The 24,243-nt window shown below is 40.5% G+C and overlaps 1 protein-coding gene across 3 annotated transcripts in view; it reads left to right on the top strand.

Annotated features, from left to right (window-relative positions):
• Nucleotides 1-24,243, top strand: part of EML4 (echinoderm microtubule associated protein like 4) — a 134,484-nt gene that overhangs the window by 54,122 nt on the left and 56,119 nt on the right. For all 3 annotated transcript variants that reach the window (XM_026046300.1, XM_026046301.1, XM_026046299.1), the window contains exon 2: nt 14,737-14,919. In XM_026046300.1, the coding sequence (XP_025902085.1) occupies nt 14,737-14,919 (183 nt within the window). The remainder of the gene's footprint in view (nt 1-14,736; nt 14,920-24,243) is intronic.

Consider the following 24,243-nt stretch of genomic DNA (forward strand, 5'->3'; position numbering starts at 1 on the left):
CAACGGAAGGGCAAACAGTTCCCTACTTGAACGAGCAGCAGTCACCAAGAAGGAAACGGGAAGGGTTGCGTTTCTGTAGCCATGGCCATCCGTGGTTGTAATTGAAGAGTCTACATGCCTGGAAACTTGTCTGGGCTTCCTAAATGTAGCGACAGGTGAAATCTTGCTCTCCTTGTGTACTCTGCTTTGCTTTTGTTCATTATGTTCATTACTTATATGTAAGGAAATGGAGACAGCTGCCACTGTTAACTGGCATGGTTTGCTCCATCACTTCAGTATCTTCAGCCAAGAGCCTCATCTGAAAACTAGATGTAAAATCCTGCCTCACTGTGCAGTCTGTGAACGTACTGGTGTTGCCTCTTGTGGAGCCATAAATCTACTGAAGAGTTTGAAGAGTAATTTATATTTGTTTATAAAGTTCCCTTCTGTATCGGGTTACTGTAGTTTTCCGTAGCTTTTTCTAATATTTCAGGGTTAAATGAACCTTTTATGAAGTGGTTCTATTAAGCGATTATAAACACAGCTGGATGGAGCAGTCCTTGCTTCCTGCTTGGTGAATTAGTTAGCTGAGCCTGCGCTTCATTAAGGGAGCTGCGAGCTGGATGGGCCAGTTCTGCTTCCAGGCAGCTTCATCACATTAAGTCTAGGATCAAAGGGGCCGCTGCTCTTTGGATGCTGCTGCCTTCACAGGTACTTGGCCACAGGGGAGGTGGCTCGTCCAAGCTCTGCCCCAACAAGCATGAGGGTTTGAACTCCAAATGCCTGCGACTGTAGACACCTTTATGTGTGCCCATGCTTGGATCATAAAAATCTTCCAATAGTGCCTCAACTAAGAAATAAAAATATATGTCCATACTACCTATGTTGGTGAATGTTTACAGCACTGCAGATAGAACTAAATATCTACAATATTTCACTATAACAGCAGTAATATGAATAAAACTACAAAGACAATAAAGGTCTGTAGGGATTTCACCTAATGCTCTTAAGATTATATTAACACAGGCACAGAGGGGTAATATTTCTTTAATTTAGTAGTCTTTCAGAAATGTGGCTTCTTTGCAGCACTTCTACTTCATCTCTTATTGTATCTATCCCACTTTTGACAGTTCTAGGAGTAAGTATTAGGCTTCAAAAATGTGAAAAGAAACTGAATGCTGGTGCATGGTGTTGGTTAGCATTTCTTAAGCTTCGCAGAGAGTGATCACAAGCTCCACTCAGCATTGCTGAAGGAGCGAAGTTGACAAAATATCAAAGGTACAGTTGACTGAGCAAACTTCACCATTGAATGGACCAAAAGCTTCAGGTTGCTGGTAGGTTCTCAATACTGAACTCTACGTCAAACACTGGCTCCATTTGGACCAACTCTTCCTTGAGGGAAGCAGCCCTGGAAATCTCTCCGCAGGCTTCCAGCCTGCTCCTCCTGCAGTGACACGGGGCCGTGCCGAGAGCAGAGCGGGCAAATAAACCCATAAAACTGCGCTGAACATATGCAGAGCCTGCTCTGGGGACAGGTGAAGGGAAGGAATGAGTGAACATGACAGATGTTAGTCACCATTGTTTAATGTGTGACAAGATACTCTGATAATATCGTTGAAACACACAATAGATAGAATCCAAGTGCCAAGTCTTTGTCTTACCTTTTCTCCTTCAGCTTTTCTTTTGTTCATCATTCATACACATACGCAAAAAAAGCAAATTTACAGGGTTTTGCCAGCAGTGCTCTTTAGAAGTGTGCCTGTAGTCAGATTTTTATCTGTGTATTGCTGGCCACATCTATAAAATGCACCAAAGGGCATGATTCCCCGTGGAGAGGCAGAGCACCCTGGTCCTTCAGGTTCTCATGTGCTGCTGCCATCTTTGCTCTTACTCATTTGCGCAGTGACCAGCGTGGTGCTGAGCAGGAGGTTTTTACATGACAAATGGGCAAAAAAAAGGGGCAAAAAAGAGGTTTCTTGTTGTGCTGCTTGCAAGTGGCAGAGGTGCCCATTACTGAAGCCTGAGCACGTGCAGCAGGCACGGAGGGTGAGCAAGGCAGAAACATGCAGCGTGTTGACATAGCGGGCTCGTAAATGTGGATTAATAGGCCAGACGACCTGGCGTTTGCTCTTGAGTAAGAGCCTGCAGTCAGCAGTTACTCCGGGGAAGATGTGGCACCGTCGTTCCCTCTCTTGCTTCCTCCCTGGTTGTGTGTGTGTGGCTGTACCCTCGGTTGTAGGCCAAGGAAACGTGGTTAGAACATCCTGCTAAGGTGCTGGAGCAGGAGGGTTGCACTAGATCATCTCTAGAGGCCCCTTCCAACCTTAACGATTCTGTGGTTCTGTAAGGTGTTAGAAACTTCAAATGTCCGTATCTCATGCTCAGGTTATCTCTGTTTTATTCGTTCCCTGATAACACTAAAAGACCCAAATGGAGGTGTGGAAAATAGGGTCATTGGAAAGTTTAAAAGGTGCTAAAAATCAGGAGCATGTTTTGTTTGGTATGATTTTAATTCATGAAAAATCCTATTATTTTGACTGCTGGTATTATGCAGAAATAGCATACTCATAAGCAATTATTCTAAAAATGCAAATAGATGAAGTCTAATAATGCTTAATACACTTAAAATTAATAAAAAATGAAAAGAGAGAGAGAGAACTAATGGTGTAAACTGGGTAATTCTGTGGTTTGAGATAATAGCTGCAGTTATCTTTCAGCTTCAGATTTTCCCACTACAGATATTAAAGCTGTAGAAATTTTTAAGATTTTAAAAAGGGAGAATAGAGTTAAAAACAGTAGATACCTAGAATATATATCTCATTTCCAGTATATTTTTTTACTTTATTAGCAGAGTTAATATAAAGTTAGAAGTCTTCTTTGTAAGGTTTTTGGTTTTTTTTGTTTTTTTGTTTTTTTTCTGTGGGTTGCAGGCAGGTTTTTAACCTGGCATTGTTGTAAATGGCATGTTATAAGGTACAGGATGCGATATCCTGTGCTCTGTGGAGTTTTGCAGTAGGTTTCTGGCCTGCGATGGAGTGATGACCACCATGACTGAGAAGTGCCATTCGTCAGAGCTGGAAACCACAAGTGCTGGCTAACGCTTGCAGCCCAACTTCCTTGCTTTATTTTTTAATTATTTTTTTTTATTATTTTTCATTTTTGTATTTTAACACATGAATTCTTCTCACATTCATCATTTAACACATTCATCATCTCAAGGAGTCATCTGCTAGAGTCGGTTCCTGTTTAATTAATTTCTAGATTTTTTTCTTCTTTTTTGAAAGAAGCAAGTGAGCAAGACGTGCGGCTTGCTCATGGGTCATTATGTTGCTACGTGTTGTTTAGTCATAACCAGATTTAATCCTTGAGTGATTGGTATGTGTCTGTAGCACTCAGTCATCTCTAATACCAGACACATTCGCAGAATCACAGACTGGTTGAGGTTGGAAGGGGCCTCTAGAGCTTGTCTAGTCCTACTCCCCTCCTCTAGCAGGGACACCCAAAGCACGTGGCACAGGATCACATGCAGGTGGGTTTGGAAGACCTCCAGAGAAGAAGGCTCCACAACCTCCCAGGGCAGCCTGTGCTATGGCTCTGTCACCCTCGCATTAAAGAAGTTCTTAAGTTCTTGCTCAATATGGAGATAGAACTTCTTTTTTTCCTCTCCATTTGTATGTGTAGCCTCTCCTTGTACTTACATAAACCCCTGGCACCTTTAATACCCTATTTGTGATTGCTCCCTATTTTCCTATGGTCTGCAGGGGCCTTTCCCTGGTCTAAATGCTTGGTAGAAATGTTGCCCCTTTAATGCTTAGAAAACATGGCCAAACTTTCCATATAAGAAATGTATACCACTTCCTAAGGGTTTCCCTGTGAAGACATATGGCTTTATCCGTGCAGACGGACTCCATGCACAGGTTCATGGTAGTTCCATGGTTTATCAGTAGCGGTAGCGGCGCTTCAGTTCTATACAGGACTTCCACCTTATGTTCAGGATGAAATCTGAGATCTTCATGTAGTTGTTACAGAGTCTTTGTGTCAACTTTTTCTGTGAAATGTTCCTTTCTGTGATAGGTTTTCCTCTGCGAAGCTGTTGTCCTGTAACACTGTCTTCATTTTTATTTACCTCCGTGGAAGCAGCTTGGATATATTTTAAAAATGTGCATGTGGTTGCACACATGGAAGCCTCTCCTGCTCTTCTAGAGTTCTTCACGAACGGAGTTAATTTTCCTGTTACCTTCTTTGCCCCCCCTTTTTTTTTTTTTTTTTTCCCACAGAAACCTCTTACTGTTGGCAAAGTCCTATTTAAAAAAAAATAAATAAAAAAAAAAAAAAAAACCCAAAACCCTTTAGCAGCGCTGGAGATGGCATGTCTGCAGGCTGAAAGAAGAAAGATGCTGTTTTAAATAATAAATATTAATAATCCTGACGTTGTTCAGCTGCTGGTGCGGCAGCCTGGCAGCTGGATTGCTGCTCGGCGAGCCTCCTACGAGGCAGTAGCAGCCCCAGCAGCAGTAAAAGCGTGAGCAATGCTTTCCACTCACACCTTGTTTATAGGAGGTGCTAACTTCAGATCTTCACTGGGACTATTTAGTTGCTAACATCGTAAACCAAAGGAGCTAAGCTAAAGAGCCAGGCAGGTTTTTATTGTATTTATGCTCCGCTCCCCCTTGTTTTTGAGAGTGGTTATTGGCTTGCATCAATACAGCTATTTCTGCTTGTTGTCTGGGCCGAGGGGTACCTTTATATGGAAACGTCCCTGTTATTTCTCAATACCTGCTCCCCAGTTGAAACCGAAAGGTGGATTCGGTCCCTTTAAGGTGCTATGAGTAATGTGTTATGAGCAAACATCGCCTCGCAGGCCGGATCCTGTGTGGGAGTCCGGGAGCTCGTGTGTTATCCTTGAACCTAAGCAGGAGGCCTGGCAGGTCTGTCCTGGGACTCGTCCTTGCCGAGGACTTGCAGTTCTTTCCTCTGCTAAAGCCAGTCTCGCTGTGGTTGATGTGGTTCCTCCTAGGTGAGCATTAGCTGGGGGATAGGTGTCCCCCTGCAAAACAACTGCAGAATTTGGGGAGGCATCTCCAGAGGTTAGCGCAAGTGGGACTCCGCTGCTGTTCAGTGCCATGTCAGATTGAGTTTCTTGGTTGGGCTCCTGCTCCTTGACCATGTGAGCGTGGCAGTGGCTCCAGGAGGCTGCCCCAAGGTGGTTCAGGAGGACCTGTTGCTGCAGCTCTGGTTCTTACAGTTCCTGCAGTCTCCCCTTGCTGGGGTGCAACAGCGGTGAGGTTTCTAGCGGCAGCAACGCTGGGTGGCTTTGGCAGTGTGTGTAGATGCATGCAAGCATTCGATTTCTGCATGAGACAAAGAATGGGATTGCAGTCCTAATTTTGCATTAGAAGGGATTATGTCACAGAACTTACTACATTACTTCATAATAGTACTATTTTTATCCTTAATTTCCAGGTAGGAAGGAAAAGTACAGAAAGACTCAATTTTCGAGCTGACTTTAACTTGTCAGAGGAATAAGTTGGCATATTACTGAAAGGCCTTTGTTATTGAGAGGTAATAAAGCAGTGCCTATATGGGGTTATGAATAAATGAAAGGCATTTAGGTACTTCAAGTATCAGGGAAATAAGCCAATAAGTTGTGAAAATCTCTGTGGAATTAGGCTTAAAAATCAGTGCGTGGCATTACTTGTCAGTGCAACAATAGCTGTCACATACCCTCATCTTTATAGGAGCCTCCTCTTTTAACACCTGTCGGTGTAAGTAAAATCTGTGCTGATCACAAGGGTTGTTGAGATCCTGCTGTTTCTGATGGAAGTGCCAGGGAAGACTTCCATGCAGGGCACAGGGAGCAGGAGTCAGCAACAAGGGCTTCGGTGGCAGGGGTTAGGGACACTGCTTTTGAGCAGTGACGAACGAGGGGATATCCATCTTGTTGGGCTGTGTTTTGGGCTTGGAACAGTCCCTGGAGGGACAGGTGTGGGCAGGGTTCCCGTGAGAAAATAAGACCAGCAAGAACAGCCTGCACCACGGGCTGTGTTTAGCGTGGATATCAAGAAGCAGATCTCTCTAATGGGACAGTACTGCAAGGTTAGTGTTTTGTGTGCATGTCCATCATTCAGATATTAGGGACTTAGTCCTGTTGTGCAAACGTATTGTGACTAAACCTGCAAGATAACTTGCTGTCGCCTGGAAAACACAAGCGGCCTCCGACTGCCACGGAGCCTCCGGAGCTCGTGAGCAGCCGGTGGATGCAAAACATCCTTCTCCGGGAAAGGAAATCGATAAGATAAAGCAGGAAACCTTCTATTTTTCTTGACTTCATGGAGTCTTGCACAGCTGCATTTATGTTACAAAATGACCTAGAATAGCAGCAAGTGGGTTCACAACACTTGTGCTTTCAGCAATACTGTTTAACATAACTCCTAGATAACAGAAGCTGGAGAACTATTCCTGTATCTGTCATGACTTGGGATTAGTGAAATTTTTCAAATAAGCATTTCGTGGTACAAAGTAAATCTGAGCCGTGAAAGAGGAGAGTATATTGCTGTGGCCCATGTTATCTTACTTAATGACTTCAGCACTTCTGCTTTTTTGCTCCTGAAATTATAGCCTAGAATAGATGAAGAAATAAGCAAGTTCAAGGAATAGAAACATGGCTTTCCTCCTGGGAAAAAATGTACTAGTTAAAACCACACCACAAACAAAAACTCATCTGAGTTTGTTGCCCAAATAAATAATAAATATTTAACAAGTTGGAGGGTTTCCATAAATTTCAGATTAAAACTCTGTTGGTACCAGTGCCTTCAGATGTTTTGTAGCAGAGGAAATGTATTGTAGCAATGGGAAATGTCAGATTTTTCCCAGCATTGTTGCAGTCTAAAGATTGGATGTTTTGCAAACATGTAATTGAAATAGAATTTTGTCTCAAAATCAGCAGGCACCTATATGGAGTGCGCTTAAATTCTACGCAAGGTGTACTCAATGTACGGACATTTTTCTAAGCAGAAATTAGCAGCATCACTTAACAGAAGTAGTTAAATAGAGGGGAGCCTGTTTGGACAAGGGAAGGGGTTGAGGCTGGTGGAAAGCCTCAGTTTACGAGGAGAAAGCCAGAGTCTTTCCAGATGATCTCTTTTTTAAAACTGAAATTTGCAAGTTGAGTGCAAAGTCAAATTTGAATGTAAAAACCAGGATCGAGATGCCCTTTGAAGTCTGTATTCTGGATCATTCGTTTGTGTGTGTATGTATGTGTGTGTGCGTGTGTGTATATATATATATATATATATATATACACACGCACACACAGAGACATATATACATATGTATACACACACACACACACACACACACACACGGTGAATTCCCGTCACTTGCTTTGGGTGGGTTTTCTCTTTGGAGAAACAGGAGTTTCGAGCCCGCCTTCCCTGCGCGGCCTGTGGCAGGCTCTCAGCAGCCTCCAGGCGGTAACCTCTCAGCCGTGTGGGACGAGGTTTGCATTTAGCAGATGAACAGCAAAGTTAAAAAGGAGATTAAGGTCACAAGCGCCTCCTAATCACTTGATTTCCTAATTAAGGAGTTGCCCAACCCGGGACTCCTGGGACCGGGTTGTCAAGGCAGGTGGCTTGGGCTGCAGCAGGAGCCCGGATCCTGCTGGCGCCAGGACCCGGCAGGGCCGGCACCATTCCCAGCACCATTCCCGGGCCCTGTCCGGTATTTCTGGCTCAGCAGATCCAATGGGTGCCTCCTGCCGCTGCCCGGTGAGCTTGGAGCAGGGATGTTTTCCTGCTCTCACTTGTGCAGCCTTGAGCCACGTGTAGGGAGAGCCTTGGCCTCCGTGCACGTTGAGGGGCTCCGTCGGAGGTCTCTCTGCTGGTACCTCGAGCTTTGGAAACCTTTGGAGATCGAGTCTCTTCAGCAGGAGTGAATTTATTTTCTCAAAGCATTTTGTGGATGCAGGCGGGAAAGAGACTCCTCACCCTGAAGTTCTTAGTGGAATACTTTCAGTAGAGGATATGTTATTAGTAAGTGTGCACTCACCTATTATTTTTAATATGCGTGCCATATTTAATTTAATAGCAGAAGAACTTATTGTGGAGATCTCTGATTCCTATGTAAGCTTCCCAGCAATTACCTCAGACAACAGGGAAAGGTGCTCTGCCTGTCTCCCTCTGGCAGGAAAATGGCATTAGGTATCAAAGGGAGCCTGGGGGAAGTGGATGTTGCTGCTGAGCGAGTGATGCTGCTGCCCCTAAAACAACTGGAGGCTGCAGAATGGAAAGAACATGTTGGAAGTAATAAAGACAAACTATTTTAGATGCTTAAGGAGATATTTATATATTCAAGGACTAATTTATATGCTAACTTAAGTAAGCCTGAGAATACGATTAAGGGATTTTGTGCCTTGCTAGCAAAGAACACATTTCCCTCTTTATGAAATGTGGAAGATAAGGACATGTGCTGCCTTGATGGAGGCAAACTTGGTATGAAATACCCAGCTGGGGAAAGGGTGCCTGAGAGAGCATCACTCTTGCTTGTCCAGGTGACCGTGTGGGTATTGGTGTTGGCTTGTGAGTGAGTGCTCATTTGGGTTGGTTTCCTTGACCTGCTCCCCAAACCTGGTTTGCATTTGTCAAGTGCAGCGTGGGTGGAGCTGTATTCTGAGAATTTTATGCTGCTGTATTTCCATATTAGCTAAATTGAAATAATATGTTTATAGAAGCAGATGTGTGGAAATAATATGTAAAATATTTTTATAATGACTTCTGCAATTTCAGATTATTACCAAGTTATTTTTTTCAGGATGCTTTTGTGTTGCCTCTTAATCCTTATCCTTTCCTTGCCTTTTTATGTGTCAGTACAAAAGGTATGTACACAAATATGTTTAGCATGCATAAGCAGAACTACCCATATGCCTCAAAATTTGCTTAGCTGTTAGGGATGAGGTGGTTAGATTAGTTTGTCAGATCAACTCTTTAAAATGACATTGCCACAGACACCCATGTGATGTTCTTGATGTAGTAGGTGGCAGGCTCATGGACTCGCTTTGAATAGATCTTAAACTGGGTTGTGAAGATCTGTAGCCACTTTTGCATTGCAGCATATTCACGGGCTATAGGAAAATCTGCTCACTGATCATCTATAGGCAAAAAACTGCAGTTGTATAATGCATGTCGATCATGTGTAATTGAAAACTCCTAAGAAGATTTAAAAAATATATTTTTTCTGACTTTTAAAACTTCCTATAGTGTTACAATACTTTAAATTACTATTTTATGGCATGTTATTTTAACTCTTTTAATGAGCTTTGGGTTATAAGAATGTCTGTGCAGACTCCAAACCGATCAGTTTACATTCATTACAGCAACACATGAATTCATAACAACATCTACCTTTTCCTTTCAGGGTTCTGCTAAGGTTTTTAGACACAATCTAGATTTCCAGACCTGGTTCTGTATCTTTCATTTATGTCATAGCACTGCTGTATTTTAATTTGCACTATTTAATCAGCACTATTACAAGGCTTACCATTGAAAATACAGCTTATCTATTGGGATAAAAGACCAGACAGTGTATTCTTTTTAAACAGTTCCTGAATGGAAAATTCTAAAAGAGCAAAGGAAAGGGAGTCAAAGTGCATGGGGATAGCCAAGCGTGTGGTAGGCCAGAGTCTTCTACTAATGGTGAGGGAAAATTTGCTGAGAACTTTACACTCCATTTTAATGTCACCCGGTCTACCTCCTACCCCACTTCTATGACGTAGAGTATAATTTGTTTTTTGTTTGGACTAGCAACCATTTTTAATCTTCTGTGTTTGTGGTGTTTGTGTTAGTATCAGTTTTTCTCATGTTCCTCCCATGACTCATATCTCTTAACAAAACCAAGGTGGTTTGTCTATATATTGGCTTTTGGGAGAGGGGAGGGAGCCACTGGGAGCAGAAGCCCGTGTAGTCTAATTCTCCTTTTTTTAAGAATTTCTCTTCATCTCTAGCATATGATCCCTCAAAATTTTGCCCTACTTACAAGCTATTGTTCAGATCAACAATTTGCAGAAAACTACAGAATTTTTGTTCCATTTAACAATGCAGGAAAAACAAATCTGTCGGTTATTTTTCTGGAAATATAACCCTTCAGTGGCCTTCACAGTAAAAATGTGAGGTTTTGCAAGTATATATCTTTCTGCACACGTGGACCCATCCCCACTATAATGAGAAAATAATCTTTTGGACCAATTATATTTGAATTGTGTTCCCAGGACCAGTACAGAGATCAGTTCACAAGCAATTTCCGTTACTTTTCTGTAATAAAAGACATGTAAAACTCTTGGGAAAACACTGAAAACTGCGTGGGTGCCTTGGCAGATGGGAATTTAAACATATCTGTGGTTTGTGTGGCTTTATTGGATAAAATGTAGGATTTTCCAAACTGTGGTTCAAATTTTCATGTGCTGGATGTTGTAGAATTTGTTTTTCTGAACTGCTGCTTTTGTCTCAAATCAAACTCTGTGTATTTTGTCAAGACCTGCAGGAATTGACTCCGAGAAGTGATTAATGGAGGCTCTGAAATTGTTGAGGGGCCCCAGAATAGAGGTTTGGTCATGAGATGCTTTTTAAGTGGAGCTGGTTCAAATTTCTCCTTAGGCTCAGAGTGACTAAGAACGATGTTTTCCCAAAGCTGTCGTCCTCACGTGCCTCGCTGGGGACGTGCGAGAAGAGGGGTGATAGGTGAGTTGGGAGGTTCGAGCGCTAGCTCTACGTGCTGGAAACCCCTCTTGAGGTTCCTGGCTAACATCTGAGATTTGTCCAATCTGCTGGACGTGGTTTTGCTTGTGCGACTCTGGGGAGCACCGTGGGGAGCAGCGGGTCTTTGTATGGCTGCTTGTTGACCATTAAAAATGAACGTTAGTGCTGGGGAGCCCTCGTTCAGAAGTGTTGTGCTGAGTATGAGCATCTCGTACGTTCCTGCCTCCTCCAACAGGAGGAGGAAAAAACTAATTTGTAACGGCAAAGGTAAAAATCAGGCTAAATAAGTATGGTAAGCCACAATCACAGCTCAAGTGCATATGTCTTAGCTTTAGACCTAGCATAGCTTTGCAGTAATTTGAGTTATATTCTATATTATTTTATTCATATTCTCTGTCAGAGCACCTTTTTTGCCAGGAGTGAAGGACCATAGATCCCCATCCTCCTTGCTGTCACCAGCAGGCAATGCAGGTGGTTCCTTTTCCCCAATGGCTCTAGTCCCAGTGACCATCCTAAAAGCATAAGTCATGGACAGCTTGGGAAATGCCCCAGGCATGTAAGAAATAATGCTGTTTTGTTATACCAAAATGACTAAATTTACTAAAAATAAAAGAATGAATGAATGGAGTGAATCAAAAATAAAACAGCCAGTTAGTCTTCTGTCATGTTTTATTCCCTAAACCATATTCCTCTTAAAATAAATGGATAAATAAATCACTGCCAAGTGGCTCACGGAAGGCCTAGACAAATGTTAGCTGTGCCTCTAGGGAATGGGCAGATGTTTAGGAGCGGAGGAAGAGGAAGGGAGGAGGTTCCCTTTTGTTCCACCTGGCTATCTTTGCGTTTATTTAACATCTCTTTTCCCTCTGAAAGGGGAATGGGTTGACCTTGAAGGAGGCCTTGTCCTTTAAAAGAAAATACTTAAATTTTTCTTGAAATGGCCCTTTGGATTGTAAAAATGCATTTCTATCAGAAGAAGAAAACTAGGAAAGCTGGGTATGTAGAAAACTTGCATGGTTTAAAAAATAATAATAAAAAATAATAAAAATAATAAAACATAATAAAAACTACAAAAACTCAGCATCCTCAATGATCTCAATGACTGCATTTGTGTTTTATTTCATTCAAGACATCTTTTTTTAAGCTAATTTTTAATTGATTTACTTTTCAAGATGTTGCCAAGAAGATGTTCAGCTGGGTGTTTGCTGCCGTGGATGAGGCAGCATTTGGGCTGGGAATCACTCTCTTCTGCTCTCCACTAGTTCCCCGTGTAAAAATAACCATTGTCAGTCAAAACATTGCCTGCTCCTGTGCAGCGATAAAGAGAAATAAGGTGTCTTTCCAGGGGTGCATCTGTGGCTGTTGACACCTACCACAGTGTCCATGAACTCCCAAGTGGCCTCCTTGCTTTTCCAGGATCTCCTTGTAGTCCTCTCCGTGATGCCCATGACTTGGAAACTCAGTTTCCCTGCTCAGTCCCCGCCGCCCGATGCTTTGTGTGTTGTTGCACTTGTGAAACCACTTGGGCCTTTGGAGCTACAGTGGGATGTGGGAAGAAAGACCCGGGGTTGGTCCCCCTGTGGTGATCCCTGTACACGGAGCACGGTAGCGCCTCGCTTCTAAAATGAGCGTTTAATATAATGGAGAAACAGCTGCTTGCTCTGCTCACAAGTGTTTTAAAGTAATCTGCTGTATCTTTATAAGTCCTGGAGATCTATCTTCTATAAGGCTTTTTAGTAGGTTGGTAATTGAAGGCTTTGGCAGACTGGAAAAAAAAAAAAAAGTGTGTGTGTGTATATATTTATTTTTTAAGGCAGCGTTGGACTCTTGTTTCTTCTGTGTTGGTCTGGGTTGCTACCAGCGTAAGATGAGATGTAAATACTGTAATGGTTATATTTTGGAAATGCTTGTCACTGTGTTTTACTGTCCTCGTTTTTTTGGCCTGATTTTCTGCAGTTATTTGAAGGCTAATATTATCAGTAGAAGAAAAAAGTGGTTTTCTGCAGTGCTTCTCAAAGTCAGATTGCTTTCTTGAAGTCAGAACTATCCTCGATGGCAGAATTTATGCAAGCTGGACCTTGTTCAAGATCTAATGCACTGCCCAGGTCTGTGCTGGTTGGGAACCTCCAATGGCCCCGAGAGAGGGGGAAGTGGGTGGTTTTCTTTGGGGATTTTTATTTATTTTTAATAAGAAAAACTTCTCCAGGTTAGGAGGAACTCTTATCAACTGTCCTTAATCAGAATAGCTAAGTAGCATTTGGTAAGAGTTCATTGCCCACACTGGGTTGCGTGATCTTTGAAGTAACATTATGAAAAGTGACCTGTGATATGGGAATAGCTGTGGCTCGGCCTTTAATGGCCTTTTCTTCAGAGTTTTTCTGATCTGCTGTCTTGGGATCCAAGGTCCTGGTCTGACTGCGCTCCTGTAGACTTTTATTACTACTTATGAGCCTGATTGAATGCAATATGAACTGTGAAGTGATATATTTCTGTTTCAGGTTTAATAGAATGGCAAAAATAAAGCAATGTGCAAAACTATTGTCTGAAAAACGTGTATAGATTAATTCCATTTGGGAGTCATAGGAGATCTGTTTTTATCAATGTACTCATTCCTTTCTGTTTAATAATTATGCGTCAGTAGTAGAACTTTAATAATTTCTTGTAGTAATTTTGTTTTTCTCATGAAAGCATTATTTGCCTCTTCTGTAGTATATATATTTAGGCTTTATCTGTTTGAATAGCTTGGAAATTGATGTTAAACTCCTTAATCTCTTTCATCTGCGATTCATTGGAGGGATTTGGCGCAACATTTGTTTGCTTACATTTTAATAGTGATGCCTTTATGCAAGTATTTTCAAGCTGGAGGGTCTTAGAAATAAAGAGCTTTGTCAGTATAGCTTTATATTAACTTTCTCTTGTATTTTTCTTTGTTGTTGGTTCATAATATTATTGGACTGAAGTTTGGATTATATATAATCACAGTAATAATATCCAGCCATTTGCTTTTGTACATAATTTTACTCTTTTATAGAATATAGACTTATACTATCTACTTACAGAATAGAGGTAGATTTTATAATTTTTCCTGAACCTGTATTAGAAGTTGCATTATAAGAATCTTGTATTAGAAGTTTCTTTGGAGTAATGGTAAGCCCAAATCAGGATGGATGAGGAATTCAGTACCTTTTGTTTGAGTATCATTCTTTCATGGAGCTTTTTTACTGGTTGGGTTGTGATTTATTGAAGCAGCCAAGTATAAAATCTGTTATGTGTTACTTTGGCTTGGCAGAAATAATGCAAAGAACTGTCAAAGACAAAGAATATGCAGAAGCTGTAATTTCCTTTTTACCACTGAAGAATAGATTTGGCTGGATTACGCCTTCAATACTAATCTATCTCTGTGTGGCCAAACAGATTTTTGGAACCATTCGTAGATTATTTATTTTCTCTTCACTTCATGCCAAACGTTATAATGTCGTGTATTTTTCTGGAACGTGCAGAGTGGTGATGTTAAAGGAAAAATGAAAGAGAAGGAATTGGGATGGAGAAGTCTCATCTAGACTGGTTAAACTGAGATTGTCACTTGATGCAATTAAGTCACAGCTATACTTAGATATTCAACAGTGGGGTTTCTTTCTTAAGCGTTACATTTTGCTTTAAAATGAAGAATCATATTTTAAATTATTCAATAGTTCCTAGATAATGTATTGCGGAATGTGGTGACTGCTTTATACAGTTCAGGTGGCTGTTTAAATAAACTTATTTTCAATCATTCTTCTACTGATGGAACAAGTCTCTTTTTCTGCATTATTTTCATCTTTCTTCTTTCTTCTGTAGCAAGAACACATGAAGCCTGTGACATCTAATTTGATACATAAAATATACCATCCAATCTTTGTTCCCTTGAACATCTTCAGATAGGATGGGCACGCCACTTATTTATTGAAAGCTTTTTGTCTTGAACGAAACAACTAAATGTTTCTTTGTACCCTGTTTCCTTTCCAAACAGATGACAGCATCTCAGCTGCAAGCACCTCTGATGTCCAGGACCGACTTTCAGCCCTAGAACTGCGAGTGCAGCAGCAAGAAGATGAAATCACTGTGCTGAAAGCAGCGTTGGCCGACGTGCTGAGACGTCTCGCTATCTCCGAAGACCATGTAGCTTCTGTGAGAAAATCGGCAACAAGTAAAAGTAAGCCCAGATTTGGTTCATTCTTTCCTAAAAACAGGAGATTGTCATTTAGAATTTTGTCCTTTAGAATGTTCTCCATTCATAACTTCTTTTCTTTCCTGCCTTGTTTGGAAAAGCAGGTATATTTTGCACTGTTTTTTTCTTTTTTTCCCTTTTAGGTATTTTTAGGGCAGACTTTATGGTTAATAGATATTTGAAATATGCATGCTAATTGGACAGTTTGTTAACATTTCTCTGTACTTGACTTCTCCATTGAGAAGCACCTAGATGTTACTAAAATAAAGACTTGTAGTAGAGGCTACATTCCCCCTGCTTCTATGTAAAAATTAACTTTTGTCACCAAATAAGGGAATTTCAGCATGTACTTATTTTCTTTGTTCATCACAGATTATTCATACCCACTAAGTTTCCTATAAAAAGTGGCCGTGTAGGCACTCAGCAATGTGTTTCTGGATTTAACAATACTAATAACTTACTCATTGTAACTTTTGAATACCTAAGATTGTTTTAAAGTAACTAGCTATACGCTGTTTGTACTGACTTTCACATACCTATATGAATACTTCCTTTTTTTTCCCCATGGCCATTTTCTTTTATGTTCTGAGGAGTTAGAGCTCTGAGTTGTTTGAATCCAATTTAAAATTGCATAGTAGCAATCTCCAGGTAAGTATATATATTAGTAATGTCTGTTAGGTCTGTGGCTGAATAGCAAGTTTAATTCACAGTTATAGTTCTTTATAGCCAGGAGGGAGCTATACATGCATGTATCCCCATCAGACTGTGCAGTGCAGAATTCCCTGTGCTCAAATCCATTACTTTTGCCATGAAATTGTTACAGTAACCCCACGATACACCTGACCTGACACCATGGCAAGGCAGAGACCCTCCTTGGCTGGCTGCGTTACACAGATTTAAAATGCAAGAGCTGGAAATGCTGAAAGTTTGAAGTATATCAGACATGGCAGACAGATCAAATTGTTGTAATTAAGTGTTTTTGCAGCCTTTCTGACAGATGGGAGGAAGTGATAATGCTTGCTTGGCTTGGACTCTGAATTCTGCCATTCGCTCTCACTTGCTAAATGACAGACAGTTGTCAACTGTGTTTAGAAATGTAGCTTTTCTCTACACATCTCCTATCTTATTGAGATTCTGATGACTTTCTCTAACTCGGTAAACAAGGTTCTAACAAGAATTTCAGCTGAATCAACTCCGTGATTTTAAATCAGTTATGCTGTCCGTAATGACAAAAGGAGAATGTTTGCACTGCAAAACCAAACAGACTATATGAGATATAGGACCTTGCTTTCCATGCTTATGTGTAGAGGAGCTAAACAGATGGGATGAACGTGCTGTGTTCTGCAAAATGACTTGTTTGGGTCTTGGAGCCATTCAGAACCCTCCAGGTGATTTTGTTTAGGGAACAAGAAATTAATTTTCTTCTTGTGGGCAAAGGAGGGAGTCTAAATCTCTTCAGCTTTGGGGTATTATGTCTCCACCCAATTAATGTTAATAGGAGCATGTAATTTTGAGGAAGGAGTTTGGCGGCAGGGGGTGATGTGCACATAACTATTACATGAACAAACATGAATTATGACTAATTGGTGTTATATTTAATTTATGGCGGAAGTGTCTGCTTTATCTTCAGTCACTTAATGCCACAAGGCAAGACATTAGCTTCATTGTTTATCATGATCTCAGCTCCAGTTATATGGCGTAAAAATAGCACACAATGGAATGATTGTTCACGTACAATCACTGGAATGTTGTACAGGTCTGAAGTTAAACTTTAAGAATGAGCTTGAGATTTGTATCATTTTAAATCTAAAAAGAAATATTTTGAATAAGTGCTTCAAAACAAGACCATACACATTTCTTGTGAAACCGCAGGTGGTTCTTTTGCTTTCTGTAGTTTGGGTTCATTCAATAGATAAAGAACTCCCAAAACGCTTTTAACAAAGAAAAATACATTGCTTTAGGGAATGAATAGGGTTGGCAGGAGATCTGAATTGTCACGTCTAAATAACACCCAAGGAAGTCGGTGCTAATTTTTCGTTTAGATATTGTACAGGTACATAACAAGCCTTTACTAGTTAAACTGTGGTTGCTACAAAGGTTAATGCATTCCTCTAAAAATCTTCTTGGTGTTGGTGAGAGTCTGGCTTTCTGCAGTGTGACAGTTAATGCAGTTTCACAGCAGGTAAAAATAGCCTGTGATTTAAAAATGCAGAAATTTTGACTCGGGATAAGATTTCTCTTTACAACAGCACTGAAATATGTGCTGTCATAAGTAATAAACAGCAAGAATACGTGTGTGTAGATTTCTGAATATATTCAGAGAGAAGTGGTTAATTTGATGTATGGCAAGAGAAATGCGTGGTGAGAGAATCTGTAGAGAATAAAGTGGGTAACTACTTGTGAACTACTTTTGGATTGCAGTACTGCAAGCAAGTCATCTTGAATATTTCCAGCAAACCAAAAGGGTTTAATCTTTCTGAGTAACAGACAATAACTTGGTCTGAAGGGTGTCCTTTCCTATTTGTTGCCGAAATGTGTTTTTAAAACCTCTCGATGCTTTCTATAACCATCTCGGCACTGTCTTTGAAGAGATCTTTTTCATATGCTAAAAATAATTGTTGTGAACAGACCAAATCATGTTGACAGGGACAAATATAGGTCACATTTTAGCTGATTTTTTCTCATTCCAAAGTTGACAGCCCAACTTACTGTGACAAGATGTCATCATCCTTTGTTTTTAGTTTGTCTGAATTGTATGTCTTTCATTGTAAACTAATTCTGGTTTTATTTTTTTACCCCTTTTGTGACTAATTGAATCAACTGTAGTTGAAACTAACTTTTTTTTTCATTATTCTTGTAGCCTCTGTTTTTCTCTTTTCCTATAACTTTTTCTGCATGCTTATTTTGGATTTAGTCCAGCCTTGGTGACGACTTTCCTAGGGCACGGTTTCGAGGGCTGTGGGATTTGTTTTGCTTTTTAATAGCTGTCTTGGCAAGTAGTGTTTCTTTGGTGGGAAGCTCTTTGCTTTTGGCAGCTCTGCACTCTCCTTGCCACATGTCTCTCCGTTTGATCGATGCAGTTAACATTTACAAAAAGTTCCCCCAAAAAACAGATTACCTGGACACTGAAAAAGAAGGAAAGCGTAGAGCAGTCTGGCGCTTGTGGCTGCCAGAAAGATAGATTGGCTCGCAGCTGGTGCCTGGTAAACCCATTAAGATTCAAGGGTGTCAAAACATACATAAGGAGAATTTATCCCTCTGGCTCCGGGGACAGGTGTGTGGCACCAGGAGTGTAGCTCGGACTGGTCACATCAGTGGGGAATGAGTTCTTGCCTGGGAAAGTTGCTGTCTACCAGCAAGTGCATCCCACGTGTCCTCCTGTAGTGGAAGAAGAGTTCATGGCCTTTCTCAGTGCTTGGAAGTAACAAGGCTTGCTGCAGGTTGAATCCTCCAGAGGAACATTTCCTATTGCTTGGGCAGCACTTCAGACCAAGCAACTTGTCTGCGAATTCAGGTTGCAAAGTGACATTGAAGTCAGAGCGTGGCAGTCGGCAGAGACTGGCACCCACAGCAGCACAGTCTGGCAGCCAAGGAGCCATTCATTGAAGAAGACACCTTGGGGATCTGCAAGGGCAGCAGTTTCCCATGGGAAATGCAAAACTGGCATCAGCAGTTCAGTAAGCTATGTTAACAAAGGCTTAACTTAGCCTTGCACTTGTGGCTTCAGCCTTCACAGTTTTAATGAGCATAAATGTTCAGATGATCAGGTACACATTTAGGTGGTAGGTCAGGTAGATGTTTAAGCTCCCGAACGGAGAGGTATAAACATGAAAATGCTCCTGGTAGGGATGGCTAGACCACTGTTATGTGCCATTTTAAGTCTAACTTGGCGAATTAGTACCCGTGTCGTTTTACTCGTGGGAATAGACCAATTGAAATCTGCAGGCTGTATGCTCACAAAAAGAATTACGACACTCTTGGGCTCCTAATGGTTTTTCCAGGTATTGGATTTAGTGCAGTCTGCTCTTTCTACATTAAAATGCTTTATTTTTGCATGAGTTCCTCATTTTCTCCATATTGTCCTTCTCTTAATCTCTCCCCATTCCCCCCCGTGTCTTCTTACTCTCGATCTTCCTCACATACCTCCCCTCATTCAAAGAATCTGAGCGAGAGGGAATTCATGAACTGAGGATCACTACCAAACCAGATAGAGAGAGATGATGGAAGAGGAAAATCCATTTTTATTTTATGCAACAAAACAAGAAAATACTCAGAACTGTAGGGCTGTAGAAATACTTTTAAATTGTGGTGGTAAATGTCCTAAGTCTTATTACCACCTACTGGTCTTCTGGTTTTTGGATATATGTTTTCTGCCTTTCTATGGTTTTTATAACAACATGGACAAGTTCTCCTGAAAAGTATTGTGAGTGATAGAGAACCACCCAACCTAAGCAGAGCAGTGTGTAAGAACTGAATGATGGCAATCTTATTTTAAAATAAAAACCTTATTTTTTCCAGCACTTGAGTGGCTGTTCTGTCACTATCGGAGTGTCACTGTCACAGTGAAACCCAAAGATGAAACAACCATGTTTATCTCATTCATAAATTGCCTAAGGAAGCAGATTGTACCTTTGGAAAATCATTGCAAAAGAATAGCGCTCCAGGAAGGCAGGGAGAAAAAGGGGTCTGTGTGTGCTGAATAAGCTGCCGACTGTCCCGCTCCAAGGAGCAATTCAGTGGGCCAGTGTCTGGAGCGGTCTGAAATTCCTGTCCCAAGAGCCATGTGTCAGAGCAGGGGCTTGGCTCCCCTGGACTTTTGAGAATGCAATACCTGAAAAAATAACTATATGTCTCTAGCAGGATCAGTTATAGTTATAAAATGCATATATCAACAGTTTAAGTCACTAGTTAAAAACCAGGAGAAAAAGAAACAAAAGAAAAAGAAAAGCCTGTAAGTAAATATTTAATCCTTAAGATAGTGGTTTTATTTATCCTTATTGGAGGATTTATCATTACTGATAGTTGTTGTAAAGTCGTTCAATAAAAAGGTATAAGAAACATCTGAAGTGCTGTTTTCCTCCTACATATAATTGCTGTTAGAAGAAAAGCATGTTTATCAAAACTTAGTTTTCTCTTAAAATATTGAATAAGTTAAGGTATTCATTCTAGGTAGGGAATGGTACTGTTTTTTTCTTATTTATATTATTGATTATTTTTGAACTAGAATCTTACTGTGACCTGTGATTTTTGTGCATGTGATGGAAGGAAAAAAATGTTTTTGACTTGCGAGTTCTCAATTAGAATTTGACATTATTTGACAGATAGCTGAATAAACTGAAATATTGAGAAAAAAAATCTCTTCTCTAAAACAGAGTACTTTTCAAACAGAGATTGAACGTTCCTAAGCTGTTTCTTTGCCTGCATCTTCCATGAGTGACTAAACATTCTTTGAAGCTCCAGAAGGAAAGCAGGGACTGTAGTTGCTTTTGTGCATTTTTTTTTAACATCTTGAAGTAAATTCAGGATTTGTCATAACTTCAAATAAATTTTCATGACTTTATTTTTTAAGGAGGAAGTTCTGATATGTTTGAAATTGTTTAAATCTTGAGGTTTTTTTTTTTCTTGTGGCTTGCCTATGTAACTTTTCTTCTGTCCAATAGTGTTAGTGAGCATAGACTCTCCATGGCAGGAGTATTGAACTGGATCTCTGCACTTCAAGCCTTCAGTTCTGTTTGCTGAAAACCTTTAGGCAAATATGTTTGAGATTTATGTTACTCTCAAATTTTGCTGAATACTATTGTAAATTTGTTGGAGAGGGATGATATCACATGCCTTGCATCATGAAAAAAATAAAAATTTCCAATTTAGGCAAACCTTAAAAAGAAATAATCGTTGAGGGTTTTAGTTTGTTTTAAATCCACCTAGATGAGGTATATGCAGAAAGTATTTCAACAGTGTTTCAGTTGATCTGAATTGAAGTTATATGAAGGAGAAAAACGATTATAATTGGGGAAGAAAATGAATTGCTGACTGATTTTGCAGCCTCTCTACCTGAGATCAGTGATTGGAAGTAAAAGCTATTGTGCTGTCACAAGACACATGTATTCAAAGCTTAGCACTGCCTCTTAAAGGTTTCCTTCACCTTTTCCCACGTAAGCTGTTAAAGGCTGATAAAGCATTGGAAGTAGGTTTTTGGTTTATTGTAGTCTGCTTTTTCTAATCCTATTTATCTTTCATTCACACATTTCTAGAGTTGACACATTGATGAAATGCTTCTTTTGAACTCAACAGGTATTATTATATGAAAATTTTCAGAACAGAGATGATTTATCCATAAAGAATTCCCCCTCCTGCCCCTCTCTCTCTTTCAACTTTGATCTCTGAGAATTTGGCTTTTATCCTGATCAGCATCCACTGGCTTTCATTTTATGTTCAGTTTACGTCTGGCGCTTGTTCCAAACTAGCACATAAAGCCGAGTGAGGTTCAGTCTGAAAAATCTCAGACTGTTTATTTTAGCAAGTGACATACAATGTGATATTGGCAGAGATGTGGGAAAACTTAATTGTTTTAGTTTATTGATCTGGAATTTGTTTTCTGTGTGCTGCTTTGTTATTTCAAGATTCTTTGAAGCAAAACTGTTTTGACTGCTGTGGCTTTTCAGTGGAGAAGGTTATAACGGTATTAATTTTTGAGTCCTTTCGGCTGTAGCAATGTGTGGGTCAAAAGCCATGAAGAGAACTGCAAGTGTTTGGACCACAGGACTGACTTCCCTGGAGTATCATCTTCGGGCAGAAAGATAGTTCTGGGTTGTTGACTCCATGAGTAGTGATTTTTTTAATGCTTTGGGGCTTTCACATGCCTTAAACTTGCCTTTCCTTCTTTCCCTCACAGTTTTAAAGTTTAGTTTACATGTATTTACATGTAAATACAGTAATTCAGTTTACATATATTTACAAATAATCATTTGGGAATTTATTCTCCTGTTAGAAATTCATTCTTAAAGATCTTGTAAAAACTTAATGTGCAACTAGAAAATACAACCAATAATTCCTCTGATTCCATTGCTCTGACATAAGTCAGGACTGACAATTTTTATATTGAGAAAGAATTCTTATAGGTACAGTCTGTGACCAAAATGTTCATATTAACGTGCACTTTGCTCACGAAAAGCAAACTCTTTTTGTCCATCTTTCTAAGTTCCTCTATCGTATATACTGCCTGTCTACTATTCTTTATACTTTTCACTGAGTGCTTTGCTTGAAAATGCTTGCTCTTATATCTCCTGATTTACATTTCTGCAAAACTGCTCCCGCACTGGCCGGAGATGCATGGGTCTGTTGTGATAAGTAGACAGAGATCTTAATGTTGTCTGCAGTTCAAGAGCGAATCAGAGACCTTGATACTCCACAAAGCTGATGTGTTACTTATCAACAGAAGTAAAACAAGATTATTTATATACTTCCGCTACTAAAAGTGCTTTTTGAGCTTTTGTCTTTTGTTCTTGCAAGTTAAAAACAAGAAGCAAAACCTCGAAGTTCCAGAATGAGAAAAAGATACTTTGATTGTTGCTATTTTTGTTGGGTGCATTAACCTTAAAAGTAAAATCTGTATTCAACATATGTACATCTTTAAAAGTCTCTTAAGATGTTAGGCAGTTGTAAAGCACTGAGATGAACTGTGCAGCATCCAGGAAGATTGACAACAATCTTCGCAGTGTTTCAGTTGTTCCTATGTCATTGCCACCTTCAGATCTCCTCCATTCTTGTTGGCTTCAGATTTTCAACATATTCTTTCTGGATTTCCTGACCTCTGTCTCAGATGTGCTCGTGTGCCACTCTGTACGTTCAAAGCAGCAGAGAGGCAGGCACAGTTCTTACCATCACCTAAGAACTTCTGAAATCTGGTCTTCCCTTGACAGATCTTCTTGCTCGTGAATTGCTTCCTTAAAATAAGTAGTTGTTTCCCTCTCAAACTACCTGAATTAAAGCTCTAATTGGACAAATTGACCAAATGCTGGTAGCGTTTGCCTAACGCCTCTGTGTATTAGCTTGCCCTTGGTGCACAGATTTGTCCAAATGCCTTTTTCTTTTTTTTAACCACTTGTTTTTATCTTCAGTGCACAGCCTTGTGCTTTATCTATTTCATGCTACTCCAAGGTTACCAAGAAAGCAGATTGTTTTCCTGCCCATCTGTCCTTTACACTGTTGCTGAAGTCCAAGTGATTGATGAACGTTGTGACACCACGTGAGGCAGCAACAACCTCCCTCCCTTCTATAAATTGAGGAGATAGCCACAGAAGTAACCACTGGTAATTGGATGTTTATGAGATGAAGTGAGACTTTTGGATTTTTTTCAGAGTATATAATGCTTCTCAGGAGAAAAACAAAATCAGAAATCACAGGGTGAAGGGGACTGTCAGTGAGCAGTAGCTTGCATGTCAAGACAGGCACCCAAAACAAGAAGCTTGGCCCTTCTTCAAGCTGGTGACACATTGGATTTGAGTAAAATGCCGCAACCTTCCCTGAGAGCCCATGGCAGTGGCAGGTCCAGGGCCATCTCCAGGCAGCTCTTTAAATAGCAGAGCCTCCACATCCGTGCTTGTCCCTGCACTCCCCTCCCGCATTCACTGCATAGTTTCAGACCTCTGCAATGAGTGAAATGGCATCTGCCGGCGGCAGCTCCCTCCGAGCGTGCGCTACCTCCGCTCCGCCGCGGCAGGTGCTCGCTGGCCTAAACCGCAGCACTAATTCCAGGCCTAACCATAGCGTGTGTGCTCCAAGGTAGGGACCTTTTCTTTTCAAGATGGAATGGGCAATTGAAAAAAAACTCTTTTTTTTTTTTTTTTTTTTTTTAAATTTTGAGTGCCCCTATCTGCAAATTCTTTGAGCTCTTTTTTTTTTTTTGAACAAAAGGGTTTTTTAAACATTTTTTTTGAAAAAAAAATGTATTAAATATTTGAAGCAATCACTGTTTGTCAGTAGTTTGAGCTAGCCAATTTTCTAATACCAGCAGTAATCATCTATAGGCCTTGCCATGGATCACAGCTGGAAGGAGATGTGATGTGTTATGGAATTAAGTTATTTCCAGCAAGAATGGGAGTGGAGGGACTGCCTCCTGTCAGTCTGCAGCTCCCACCCTCTCCCATTTTTGGTCTTTTTCCTTCATTAGCCCTTGTTTCTCTCTCTGCATTTCCCAGCACGGTATATCTGCTGTGTCTTGCCCTTTCCACCCCCAGCTCCTTACCTCTCTGTTGTTGTCATCTTCTTATCATGGCATCTCTGTCTCCAACCCCTACTTGCAGTATTTCT

Source organism: Nothoprocta perdicaria, unplaced genomic scaffold, assembly GCF_003342845.1.
Source record: "Nothoprocta perdicaria isolate Ctin4 unplaced genomic scaffold, notPer1 scaffold_43, whole genome shotgun sequence".
In the NCBI taxonomy this organism is placed as follows: domain Eukaryota; kingdom Metazoa; phylum Chordata; class Aves; order Tinamiformes; family Tinamidae; genus Nothoprocta; species Nothoprocta perdicaria.